Here is a 13,163-nt window from a genome sequence, read left to right as displayed (position 1 = left end):
ACATCATACCTATCTTGACAATGGATATACTTTTTAAACAATGGCAAAAAGATATATCTAAAATCATATAGCAGAAGGAAAAAAACAAGAATTGGTTTTACTCGATTTAAAATTGCATTTTGCTGCTTGTTCTTTGGTCAGGTTGGAAGAATGGATGTTACTGAGAAATAAGAAAACTTCCACAGGTTTGAGGTTTGGATTGCATGGGCATTTATCGTATGATAAAGTTAAAGTCAATGTGGACTTTAAAAATCATTTTATTAGATGTGTCACACTGAGAATATGGAATAGATATCTAGAGTGTTTCCCATAAATACCTTTATGGATCTCAGCTCAAGAAGCATATTATAGAAAAGAAATGGCAAATAAAGATAAATGGTTGACGTACAGGGATCTGTTGGAAAATTATCGAGGGGAATTTAAAATAAAAAAAGAAAATTAATAGCAGAAAAATATAATAATCAATGATTTCCATATTTACATTATGTAAAATGAATAAAAAGACTCATGGAGCAAAGTTAGAACTTTAAGTACAACTGTGTATTGATGATGAACATGCAATTGATAAAATGTACAAAATGTTGAAATCTGAGACAGAAGAACAGATTAAAGAAAGTATGATAAAATGGGCTAAGAATTTGATGATAATATACAGATGGATCAGTAGGAAAATATATTGTTAAAGAGGTTGAAATTTATAAAGTGTTATGATCTCAGAATTTTATAAAATGAAATTGTCTACAATGTTTTAAGGCACCTGAAATATAAGTTGGACATGCGAACAGCATGAAGGGACATTTTATCATATTTGGTGAACATGTATAAAAGCTAAAGTATAGATACTTTGATACAGAGGATCTTAAAGATCAATACTCAGAACTGTTCATTTCAGGATTAATGAATAAACAGTTTGAAAGCATTCCTGGAAGATTATTTCAACTTATGATCACATGAGTTTATTGCATGTATAGAGATGAAAAATTTAACCATAGAGAATTGATTGATGAAATTAATAGATTTTGCTGAAATGGACAAATTAATTTCTTTCATTAGAAGACATTATCTACATTTATTCCTGACTGGAATCCTACCTGGATTCGTTATATAATTTTTTTTAAAAAAATCAACTGGTGACTTTCAGTTTTGATGATCAGATGGAATAATTATAAAAATAAGAGTAATATGATATAACAAGAAAGAGATCGAGATCAAAATATATTTGTACCGCTGTGAAGAATATTGGAAACCACTTCATATTTTCCCCTTTTTCTGTTTTTCCTTGGGGTTTTTTTCCTGTTTAGGACCTTTTGCTTTTCCTTTGGTTTTATTCTTTTTTATCTTCCTCACTTTGTGTTAGTTTGTATTACCTTTATCTTCTAGTTTAAAAGTTTTAATAAAAATATACAAAAAGATCATCTTCTGAGGACTTTGACCTGGTGCCCTTGCCAAATGGAATGAGATAAGATCAATGCTAAGAGGAGGGTTTTGGTAGGTTACTCTAATTCTGGAATGGTGTTTGGAAAGAATAAGCTTTCTAAATATGTTTTTTGCATATAACACAAAGAGAAGAAGAATTAAGCAACAGAAAAAGAAAGCAATGCAATAGCATTGATATCTGTTCATAAAATGCACTTTGCATTTTATTCATATTGGCTCACTATGATGATTTCATTTCTATGCAGGAACTGAATTACCATACTAAATATAGTTTATGTACAAATATCACAGTTGTATGTACCAGTCTATAGTTGTGTACAACTCTCAAATGTGTAACAACTTTTCATTATATTTAGATTTTAAGAACACAAACATTATTCAATACAAATATATACCTCAAGTATATCTTCATACTTTTTCACTGTTCTTTGTAGATCATCATCCTTTTCCGAAATCTTTTTATGCAGTTGAACTGTCTCTGTATGGTGACTTTCTATCAATTCAGATTCCACTTCCTGGGCTTTACCTATTTAAAAATATGTAACAATATTACTATGACTAGGTTAATACAACTAGCTTTCTATTTTAAACCTTTATCTATCAGCAATGGCTAAAAAGTAAATAGCAACTACTCAATCTGAAGAAATTTAAAAAAGAAAATTTAAAAGAAAACAAGTCAAATAGGTATTCTTTGCAAACAAGTCTGTGATTAAGCTGTTTGCAAGGTATTAAAATAGCTTCAAGCTTTATTTTATTTTATAGCTATTTAACAACTATTAGCAAAGAGTTAAAGGCTGCTTTCTTCAATGCTTCCCATTCAAAGGGCTTTAACAAACAACCTTACATTTTTCCAAATGACTACATGATAGGACTTCCTGAACAAGACAATACTTTGCATTATTTACTTTTTGCTTATAAAGGACCACTTCTGCTCCAGGAAATGAGCTATAGACTATTTCCAAAGGATGATAGCAACTAGGAAAGGCATGTGGATTTATTAGAGAAAGACTGTTTTATTAGAAAAGATAGACATATAATAAATATCATGCACAACAAACAATGTTGGGATTTCATATTTTAAGTGTTATGTTACATTATATTATTTAATTGATCAGTATCTATGCTGCCCATCACACCTGTGTGACTCTGGATGTTTAAAAAAAATAATATAAAAGCTATAATCAAAAATAGAGAATTAAAAAATATAAAAGCCAAAACACAGATGGAACACACTAACCATTCCCAGGATTACATGATACATTTAGACTCCAATGCCAGTTGACAGAGTTAAGTCTTGATGCTCTTTCAAAATGTTAGGAAAGTGAGGGCGACCCTCATCTCCAGGGACAAAATGTTCATAGGATGAGAGCAATGGCAGAAAAGATTTTCTTCCTAGACAACAGCAGTCAAAGTTCTTTAATGATGGGGTCTGCAATATCTGCAACTGGCAGATGACCTGAATTACTGTAGGTTTGAGAGGAAACCACTGTCAACTATCACCAACATCTCAGCCAAGCCTCCCACAACTGACCCCTCCCTTCTGGTGATCACAGAAAAAGATGTACAAGATCTATTTCATAGATAAAAGCCTGGAAAAGTACCAGGCCCAAACAAAATAACTCCTTCTTGCTTGAAAGCTTGTGCTGATTAATTGGCCCCCATCTTCACCTGCATCTTTAATTAATTACTAGAGATATGTTATGTTCCTTCTTGCTTCAAACGCTCTACTATCATCACGTTGCTGAAGAAACCCTCCATCAAGGAGCTGAACGACTATAGACCAATTCCTTTGACAGCCATAGTTATGAAAACCTTTAAAAGGTTACTGCTGGCCCACCTGAAAACCAGCCCAGATCCGCTGTTAAACCCCTTGCAATTAGCCTACTGAGCAAATAGATCGGCAGATGATGCTATTAATATGGCTCTGCACTACATCCTACAACATCTTAAAACTCCAAGGACTATGCAAGGGTCCTTTTTGTAGACTTCAGCTCAGCATTCAATACATCATTCCAGATTTTCTTCTAACTAAACTGATTCAGCTAGCCTGACCACACTTGTAAATAGATCATAAGCTTTCTAACAGACAGGAAGCAGCAGGTGAAGCTAGGCAAAATTACATCAGATACCTGTACAATTAGCACAAGGGCTCCTCAGGGCTGCAAGCTCTCTCCACTTCTCTTCTCTCTATATATCAATGATTGCATCTCAAAGGATCCCTCTGTTAAAGTACTGAAGTTTACTGATGATACAACAGTGATTGGTCTCATTCGAGACAATGATGAATCTGCATACAAACAGGAAGTTGAACACCTAGCCTTGTAGTGCGGCCGGAACAATCTTGAATTGAACACACTCAAAACTGTGGAAATGATAGTATATTTTAAGAGAAGCCCTCATTTTCTACTACCTCTTACAATACTAGACAACAGTAGAGACCTTCTAGTTTCTAGATTCTATAATATCTCAAGACTTAAAATGGACACACCTAACATCAAAAATGTCATCAAAAAAGCACAACAAAAAATATTCTTCCTGTGCCAGCTCAGAAAGTTCAGACTGCGCAAGGACCTGCTGATACAGTTCTACAAAGGAATTATTGGGTCTGTCATTTACACCTCCTTAACTGTCTGCTTTGGCACTGCAATCAAGCAAGACAGACACAGATTCAATGGATAGTTAGAATTGCAGAAAAAACAATAGCTACTAGCCTGCCTTCCACTGAGGTTCTGTATACTGCACAAGCCAGAAAGAGGGCTGTGAAAATATCTACAGACCCCCTCACATTCTGGGCACAAACATAAACCTGGGTATAAACAACTTCTTTCCTCAAGACAACACTATAAGGCATTGCACGCCAAAACAACTAGATATAAGGAGAGTTTTTTACCACATGCCATCACTTGCTAAACAACTAATTCCCACAACACTGTCAAACTACCTAATAGAGCTATATTACTATTATCCTTCTCATCTTTTCTATTACCTATTCCTTATCTTCTTATGACTATAACTTTGTTGCTTGTATTTTATAATTTATATTGTTTTACTTAGTACCCTAGTATGATTTATGTTGCTTATTTAGTATCCCATGACTATCACTGAGTGTTGTATCTTATGATTTATGATTAATGTATTTGATGATTATAATCATGATTTAAATTTAATTGAAAAACTTGTTGGTTGTATGTACACTGAGAGCTTATGCACCGGAGACCAATTCCTTATGTGTCCAATCACACTTGGCCAATAAAGTATTCTATTCTGTTCTGTTCTGTTCTGTTCTGTTCTGTTCTGTTCTGTTCCGCTCCACTCCATGTTATCCTTGCATGATTGGGTGGGATGAATCAATGATATAAGGATGAGAATTCCTCAGACAACCAGATCCTATGCCATGAAAGACTTTGAAGGTGATAACAAACACTTTGGATTGGTCCTAGAAGCAAACTGGTACCAAATGCAGCTCATATAGCAGGTGTTACATGTGCAACCCTCATCTGCACCACCACATTGTGCACTTGCTGCCTTTTTTGGACACTTTTCAAGGGTAGCCCCAAGTAATGTATATTGCAGTAGGCCATGTGGGAGATGGCCAGGGAATGAATGACTGAAAGAAGGGTTAGTTTTTACTTTGGAGTGGTTTCATTAATATCTTTTTATGCTTGAACCTCTATAATTGTTCTTTTACTTTATTGCTCTTCCTACCTTAGCAAGACTGCTGATTTTTACTTCTTGACTGTGTTATTATTTTACTCCTAGGTTTTATTATTTAATATCCCTTCCTCTCCAGAGTCACTGGCTTTTTTGGTGCCTTTTTCTTAAGTTCTGACTGAGTTCACAGTCATTAACTCCTGTCTTCTTTGTTTGGAGTTTCTCCAGGACAGGTATTGAAAGTCTTCTCATTTTGAAGCAATGCCATTTGAACTAGGCATTTTTCAGCTACTCCTCCATTCCTTCTTCATTCTCTAGTTTCCTGATAGCTGCAACCATTTTGAACTCTGATTCAAAGGGAAGTAAGGTGCTGATGATGATACTGTTCAAGTCTTGCCCTCACATAGTCTTACTCAATCTGCTTGTTTGTCATGGAACTTTTCTGCATTATTGACTTACACACACACACACACACACACACACACACACACTTTTCTTTCCTGCTTCTCCCAGTTTCCTACCAACTTTCTTTCTCCGCACTAGAGACATCTCATCTTCTCTCTTATGGATTTATCTGGTCTTTTAGGTGCTTACATTCTTTGAATTCTACTTTTTTCCTTTTCTTCCTCAGTTGCCAAGTGAGGAATAAACTGGTGATGGGTGATACCATTTGCAGTCCATCATGTCATTTGCAGAGCATCATGTCAAAAATGCTACCCAAAATTCTCTGAAAAAAATGTATTTGACATTTGTGGCATTTCAGATGTGCAAAGTATATCACTGTAACTTACTGATAGTTTCTTTTACAGCCATTTCTAATTCCTGGTCCTTTTGTGCCAGTTGGGTATTGAATTCCCTCATTAGCTGCTTTAATGTGGAATTGTGCTTTAGTTCAATGTCTTCCTGTTCATATCTATTAAGATATAAGAAATTAAGAAATTAAAATTTTTTAGCTCAAACATCCTGGTAAAAAACAAACAGGATTATATTGGGTAACAAAGTGGTTAAAATAATTAATTTTATTATTTTTCCATACAGTACTTATAAAAATGACATCTGATCTTTAGATTTTTACCATAATGAAAATTTAGGAAAATACTTGAATAATGAATGTAAAAACATATTATATTCATATGTACATAGTTCAAAAAAGGTGACAATCTAGGAAAAATATAATTAGATTATAACTTGTAGGTAAAAATATTTAGGTGTGAACTATAAATTGATATCCAACAATCTTAAATATAGCATCTTAAACATACATCTTAAATAATTAATTACTTAAAACAGACTATACATGCACTCATTACATTCCTACTATCATATCTTAGCTCATAAGCTGAAGGTTGAATTAGTCTTTTACTTCCTTATGTGCTTCTTTATATAGTATGAATTAGAAATATATTTTTAAATAACCATAATTTCTGGTTTTTATCTGAACGTGAAGTTCAAAATTTTGACCTGATCTAAAGCAAATAGACAGTTCTGATTTGCATGAAATGGGAATATATATATCCATTTTTGGAAAATAATGTTGATCATAAACTTTATTTTATTCACTATTACTCTACATACATTTTATTAAAGAGTTAACAGTTACTTAATGATAACTTACTTTATTTTTTGTTCCATTTCTTCTCTAGATTCTTTCTTCATAATTTCCAGCTCTTGCTGATGTTCTTTTCGCAAGGTTCGCAAATCCTTCTGAAGCTTAATCAGATCTCTGTGCTGTTCCTGTTTCTCTTGCTCCGTCTGTTTCAGTGTAGCTTGTAAGTCTTTCTGTTGCATCTGCATCTCATTAACCATCTTTTGAAGTTCAAAGACTGATTTAGTTTTTTCTTCTATATTTCCTTCCAGAGTTTTTATAAGGCCACTTCCTTCATCTAACTGCTCTTGCAGACTGTTTAATTTCTCATTATATTCTGAAATCCTATTTTCCATCTCAGTCCTTTGTTGTTCTCTCTCTTTCATAAAATCCTCGCCAAAAGACTGTCCTTTTTCCTCCTTTTCTTGAAGCTTTTTTTCTAAGTCTTTAATTGCAATCTCCATATTTTGTTCTTTTTGTTCTTTATTTTTCAATTCGACTTTGATATTTCTTAATTCACTCTCATACTTGGTATGTTGTTCATGTAATGAAGCCTGTTTCTTGATTTGTTCCTCAAGTTCTCGTTGAAGATTTTTAATTCTATTTTTATCTTCTTGAGACCTTTTAAGAAGTTCCTCTTGTTGCTCCTGAGCCTTCATCTTTGAAATATTACATGTATTTGCTTCCTCACTATACTTCTCAAGTAATCTCTCTTTATCCAACAAATCCTTTTTTAAAATATCAATTTTTATATCATACATCTGTTGCATATTCTCTAAAGCAATGACTTTATCTTTCTCTGCAGAAACCTTTATTGTTTCTACTTTCTTTATCAACTCTTTTTCTAAATCTGAGTCTATTGACTTATTTTGCTGCTCTTTCTCTTCCATCTGAGTCGTCAACTGTCTTTTAATAGAAGCAATTTTGTGTTCAGCCTTTTTTTTCAGATCTGCTATTTTAGAAGTTGCTTCTGAAATAAGTCTTTCTTCTAAAGCCTTTAATTCTTCTTCTTTTGTTTTCAATAGAGCCAGTTTTATTCCTTCAAATTCTTTTGATTTTTCTTCAAGGACAATTTCCATGTCCTGCATTTTCTTCTCAAAAGTTAGGACATTTTGTTCCATCTCCTTCAGGTTGTCATCCTTGTCCACTAGTGCCTCCCGAGCCCGTTGAAGTTGTTGTGCCATTTCTTTTTGCCCATTGTCTTGTTCATGGTATATTTTACATTCTTCCATTAAATAATTATTTTCCTCTGTTTTCCGAGCAATATGCTCTTCTAATTCAGCAATTCTCGCTGTATGGATTTTTATCTCAGCAACCAAATCAGATTCCTGTTTTTCTTTTCTGATCTGCTTTTGTTCCATTACACATTTTAAATGTTCTAACTGTTTGGTTTGTTTATCGCGCTCGTTCTTTATTCTATTCAGTTCTTCTTCTTTTTCACTAGCTTGGTTATTACTCAGTTCAATCTTACTTTGTAATTCCTTAATAGTATTGTAATTTTGTGTAAATCTCAACTGAGCTTTCTTCTTCCATTCTGACATTTTGTTCACCCAGTGGTCTACCTGTTTCAGGGCAGTAACTTTATCTTCACTCAATGATTCAACTTTGGAAGCTAGTACTTCCATCTCATTCAGTAACTGCAGTTGGTTTTCTCTGTGTTGCTTGTTTAACATCATTGTGGCAGCTTCTTTTTCTGATATGCTCTTTTCAAGTCTGAGGTTTAATTCACTAGTAAGCTTGTTAAGATCTGTGATTTCTGCTTTTTTCTCATTTAGCTCCTCCCTCATTGAAGTAACAATATTATTATACTCAGATAATTCTTTCTTCAGCTCTGTGATACAAGATTCCTTCTCTGTTGCCGTTTGCTGCTGGAGATAACTTTCTTTTTCCAATAGTTCTTTTTCTGTTAGAAGTTTATCTACATCTGCTTTCATAGACATCATTAAATGTTCCTTTTCCTCCAAGTGTTTTTTTGACTCCTGTAAACTACTGTTTAAAGTTACATGACTCCCTGTTAATTGTTCAAGTTGAACTTTTAAGTCTGGAACTTGATCGGCTTTAATTAATATGTCTTCTTTAATTTTTATTGTCTGTTGCTGACAGTGAGCAATTTTAACTGTTATTGAAGAAATTTTTTCATTGCATTGTTTAATCAGTTCACCAATTTTTATTTTCAATAAAGCTTCTGCTTTTTGCTGGTAATCAGCCAGTTGTATAATTGTATCTCTCTTGAAATTTTCAAATTCAGCTTGTTTTTGTCGAAACTCATTTTTTTCGCTTTCTAACTTTGTCTCATAATTCTCCTGTTCTTTAAGATGTGACAGTTTTAAGGCTTGGTATTCAGCATCAGACATTTTCAATTTATCTGCCAGCTCCACAATGTCATATTTCTTTTTTTCTTCTATTAACTTTATCTCATTAAGCTGTTCCTGTACTGTTATTTTCTCTTTCAAAGAAAAACTAAGATCGGTCTCTAATTTTACAAGTTGTTTCTTTAAATCACTTTCTTTTTGTGTCAAAAGATTCACTTGTGCTAATGTCTGTTGCAGTTGTTCTTGAAGTTCATGTATAGTTTTGTCTTTCTTTGTATGTTCATCCTTTAACCAGGTAATCTCTGCATTATTCCCTTCTCTTTCAGCATCAAAGGTGGCCAGTCTTTCTTTCAGGTCTCTTATTTCCTGTTCTTTTTCTTGCAATTCTGTTTCATGTTTTTCCTCAAGTTCTTCAACCTCTTGTTTTAGTTTCTTCCCCCAAAGATGTACAACTTCATCCACTTCTTGTTTGTGAGTTTCAACCATGCTTTTTAGTTGTTCCTTCTGATTCATCTCCAGTTTTAAAATAGCATCATTTATTCCAAGTGAATTGGCATGAGTCATTTCCAGCATTTTTGAAGTGAACTGCTTCTCTTTCTGATTAAACTCCAACTGGTTGCTCTCAATCTCACTTTTTAGTTTTGCTTCTTGTTCTGAAAGTTTTTGCTTAAATTCTTCCTGCATATTTTTTATTTTTTCTATAGCTTCCTCTGTTTGTGTCTCTTGCTGCTTTAACTTGAGCTCATATTCGTCCCTTAAGGCATTGATTTCTTCTTCTTTGGTTGATAACTGCTGCTTATACTTTTCAATTTGTTGATTCAGGAGATGCTGTATTTGTCCAATTTCACTTTCCTTGCCAGTACAATGACTTTTTAACTGACTGATCTCTCCTCCAAGGTTTCTTAACTGTGATTCATAATTTTCTGTCAGAGATGAGGTTTTCTGTATATTTTTTCTCTTTTCTTCTTCTAATTCACATTTCAGATCATTTACCTGGGATGTCTGAAAATCTAACTCAGTTTTGACTTCCTTCAGCTGGGTTTCAGTTTTTACAATCTGTTCTTCAAGTTTTGACTTTTTATCCATTATAACTTCCAATTTCTCTTGCAAATTTTTAAACTTGTTTTCATAAATACTTGCATTATCTTCCCTGGACTGACATAAAACATCTGATTCTGCAGACATTCTTTTACATTGTGTCTCAGCTTTTCCTAGAGTTTCTTTCATTTCTTTCTGCTCTGATTCTTCTTCACTCTTCTCTTTTGCTTCCAAGAATTGTTTGAGTTGAATAATTTCTTCTTTAAATGATTTCTCAGTTACTTCCTGATCTTTAAAAATAGCTTCAACTTGTTCCTTATGATTATTCCTTTGCTGATCAAGTTTGGCTTCAAACTCCACCTTTGCTTTATTTGCATCCTCTTTTAACTTAGAAATATATTGTTCAAGATTTTGACGGCTATTCAGAGCATCTGATAATTCAGATGAAAGTGCTTCTAGCTCTGTTTGTTTCACATCAAGCTTTTCTAAAGTTTTTTCATTCATTTCTTCTATATGAGCATGAAATATAGCCTCTTTTTCTTTTAACAGCTTAGCCGTTTCTTCTTCATGATGTTTCCTCAGTTTCTCTATTTCTGATTGCTGCTGCTGGGTTAATATGTCAAACTGTTCTTTCCAATGTTGCTGTTCTTGCTGCTTCATGTATTCAATTTCTTTTTTATGTTTTTCAGTCATAGTAGCTATTTTTTTATTGTGCTCATTTTTGTCTGAATCTATCTGAGTAGCCAGTTCTTCCAACTGGCTTTTGTCATTCTGTGGACACTTCATAAGGGAACTTTCCAGCTCAAGAATTCTCTGTTAAGAAGATCAGTGGAAAATATAATGAATAAAATACACTGTTTTTTTTAAAAAAAATGTTTAAAATATTATCTACTTAAATGTTATGCATAACAAGATTCTAACAATTTAAATGAAAAAATTAAATATAAATTATGTTGCTTATTCTGACAAACGGCATTAAATCTAAAATCATTTAGCTTGTTAAAATGATAGCTCTATGTAGGTTTGATCTATATAAAATTAATATTTCTGGACTCAAAACCTAGGAAAATACCTAGAATTATTGCACTTTGTATAAAGTTATTATGAACTAATTATTTTCTGCAGAAGATTACTGTAAAATTCACAAACTCTACCATAGTAATTACTACAAGAAAAACTCAGAAATATGAAGGAAAAAAGCCAAAAGAATTTTCCATATGAGAAACGAAATCATCCACAGAATAAGTTTTAACATTTCTATGTGATTTAATTTCCTTCTTAAGAGACCTGATAATTTATATTTTACTTTCAAGCAAAATGTTCAAAATATTCAAAAACATTTCATGTTTTTTACTTACTGTTTGGAAAGTTTCTACTTCCAGTTGCATATCTTCAACTTTTTTGTTGCATTCTGACTGTAGAGCCTTTTTCTGCAATTCTATTTCTTCTAAAGCTAATAAATCTTGTTGTTCTTTCTCTTTCATTTCACATAGGTGATTCTTCTGGCATTTTTTCTGTATTTAAAATTAATTTTATATATATTATATATATATAGCAAAACGTGACAGCTTATACTGAAAGGTCTCTGGTGTTGCCGGTCACTAGCTTGTACCACAACTGAAATTTAGCCTCTCTTAATATTAAGCACTCAATTAAAGGGGTAAGATTTCAGTGATAAGAGTAAGAGTATATAAGAGTAGATCTTTTATTGACTGGATAGAAATTACTGTACACGTAGTCCTTAGTTAACAACTATTTGTTCAGTAACTGTTCAAAATTACAATGTGCTGAATGAAAGTACTTATGATTAGTACCTAAAGTTACAGCTATTGCAACACCCCGCGGTCATGTGATCTGGGCTCTTGGCAACCCATTTGCACTTATGACAAATTGCCACGCCTCCCCCCCATGATAGCACTAGCAATAGCACTTAGGCTTATATACAACTTCACAGTGCTTTACAGCCCTCTCTAAGCAATTTACAGAATCAGCATATTGCCCCCAGCAATCTGGGTCCTCATTTTACCAACTTCTGAAGGATGGAAGGCTGAATCAACCTTGAGCCAGTAAGGATCAAACCCTTGGCAGTCAGCAGAATTACCCTGCAATACTGCATTCTAACCACTGCGCCACCACATGATGAAGTGATTGCCATTTGAAATTCTCCCTGCTGGCTTCCTCAGAAAATCAACAGAGAAGCAGGCAAGAAGGTTGCAAGCCCTGCCACAGGACTCCCTCTGGTTCCTGAGAGCTGTCTGGAAAAGGTCCACTGGACCTCATTTCGGGACACATCTTTTTCAATCAGTCTCTTTAGACTGAAAAGGCTGCCTGTCAGATTGATTTTGCCTGCACCAAGCATCCTATCCACTCTCAAATATTCTGGCTGAAAAGCCAGGAATGATTTTAGCACACGAGATTTACAGCTGGTTCCAAATGCCCCATGCTTCAAGTGCTCCGTGCTAAAATCCCACCATGGACTTTTTCAGTCAATATCTTTTGAAAGGGGAAGGGCTGTTTGTCAGATTGATTTTGCTCTGCACAAAAAGCCCTGTGGCTCTGGTGCTGGCTGGAAAAAGTCTGGCTCTGACACTTGCTGGAAAAATCCTTTCCACCCTTTAGAAATATTATGTTTGCTGCCTTAAAGCAAACACAATGTTCCCGAAAGATAGATGGCACCATGCAGCAACTCCCACGATGGGAAAACGAAGCTCTAATTTTTGGGACTGCACATTGAGATGGGGGAAGGTTTGTGATAAGCTGAAGAAACAACACTCAGATCTTTGGGATCCTGGCTTTGTTTCTACAGCCCAGCATAGGAATTCTCTTCTACACACTCAGGGGAATTGCCTGCCTTCTTTCAGCAGGCATCTCATTCACTCTGCCTGCTTAGCAACCACGTCTGGGAGGGCAGGATAGTAGCTACTAATAAGACAATCACAACTGGCGAATTGATAAAAAAACTGCTTTTTCCATGGAAGATGGGAATTTTTTGAAACAAGTAAGGGATGATGCTAAAGGACATATTAGAAGGATATATAATGTTCTATTAGAATTGGATTCAGAAACTGAGCTAGTTAAAGATTGTATGATTAAATGGGCTCAAAATATAGGAGAAACAATATCTATGGATACCTGGGAGT

The 13,163-nt window shown here is 34.1% G+C and overlaps 1 protein-coding gene across 4 annotated transcripts in view; it reads right to left on the bottom strand.

Moving 5' to 3' along the window:
• Nucleotides 1–13,163, bottom strand: part of GOLGA4 (golgin A4) — a 76,061-nt gene that overhangs the window by 19,728 nt on the left and 43,170 nt on the right. For 3 of the 4 annotated variants that reach the window (XR_001548800.1, XM_015811739.1, XM_015811740.1), the window contains exons 10-13: nt 11,382–11,537; nt 6,704–10,836; nt 5,880–6,001; nt 1,833–1,963 (exon numbers count right to left, since the gene is read on the bottom strand). Coding sequence is in view for 3 of the 4 variants with exons in the window: in XM_015811739.1 (XP_015667225.1) it covers nt 1,833–1,963; nt 5,880–6,001; nt 6,704–10,836; nt 11,382–11,537 (4,542 nt within the window). In the remaining variant the exon portion in view is untranslated. The remainder of the gene's footprint in view (nt 1–1,832; nt 1,964–5,879; nt 6,002–6,703; nt 10,837–11,381; nt 11,538–13,163) is intronic. The other variant, XM_015811741.1, reaches the window with a different exon arrangement.

The sequence above is a fragment of the Protobothrops mucrosquamatus genome, unplaced genomic scaffold (genome assembly GCF_001527695.2).
Source record: "Protobothrops mucrosquamatus isolate PMUCROS unplaced genomic scaffold, P.Mucros_1.0 scaffold48, whole genome shotgun sequence".
In the NCBI taxonomy this organism is placed as follows: Eukaryota; Metazoa; Chordata; class Lepidosauria; order Squamata; family Viperidae; genus Protobothrops; species Protobothrops mucrosquamatus.
Note: the sequence above shows the minus strand (reverse complement) of the source record. Positions and strands in the feature narration are given on the sequence as shown.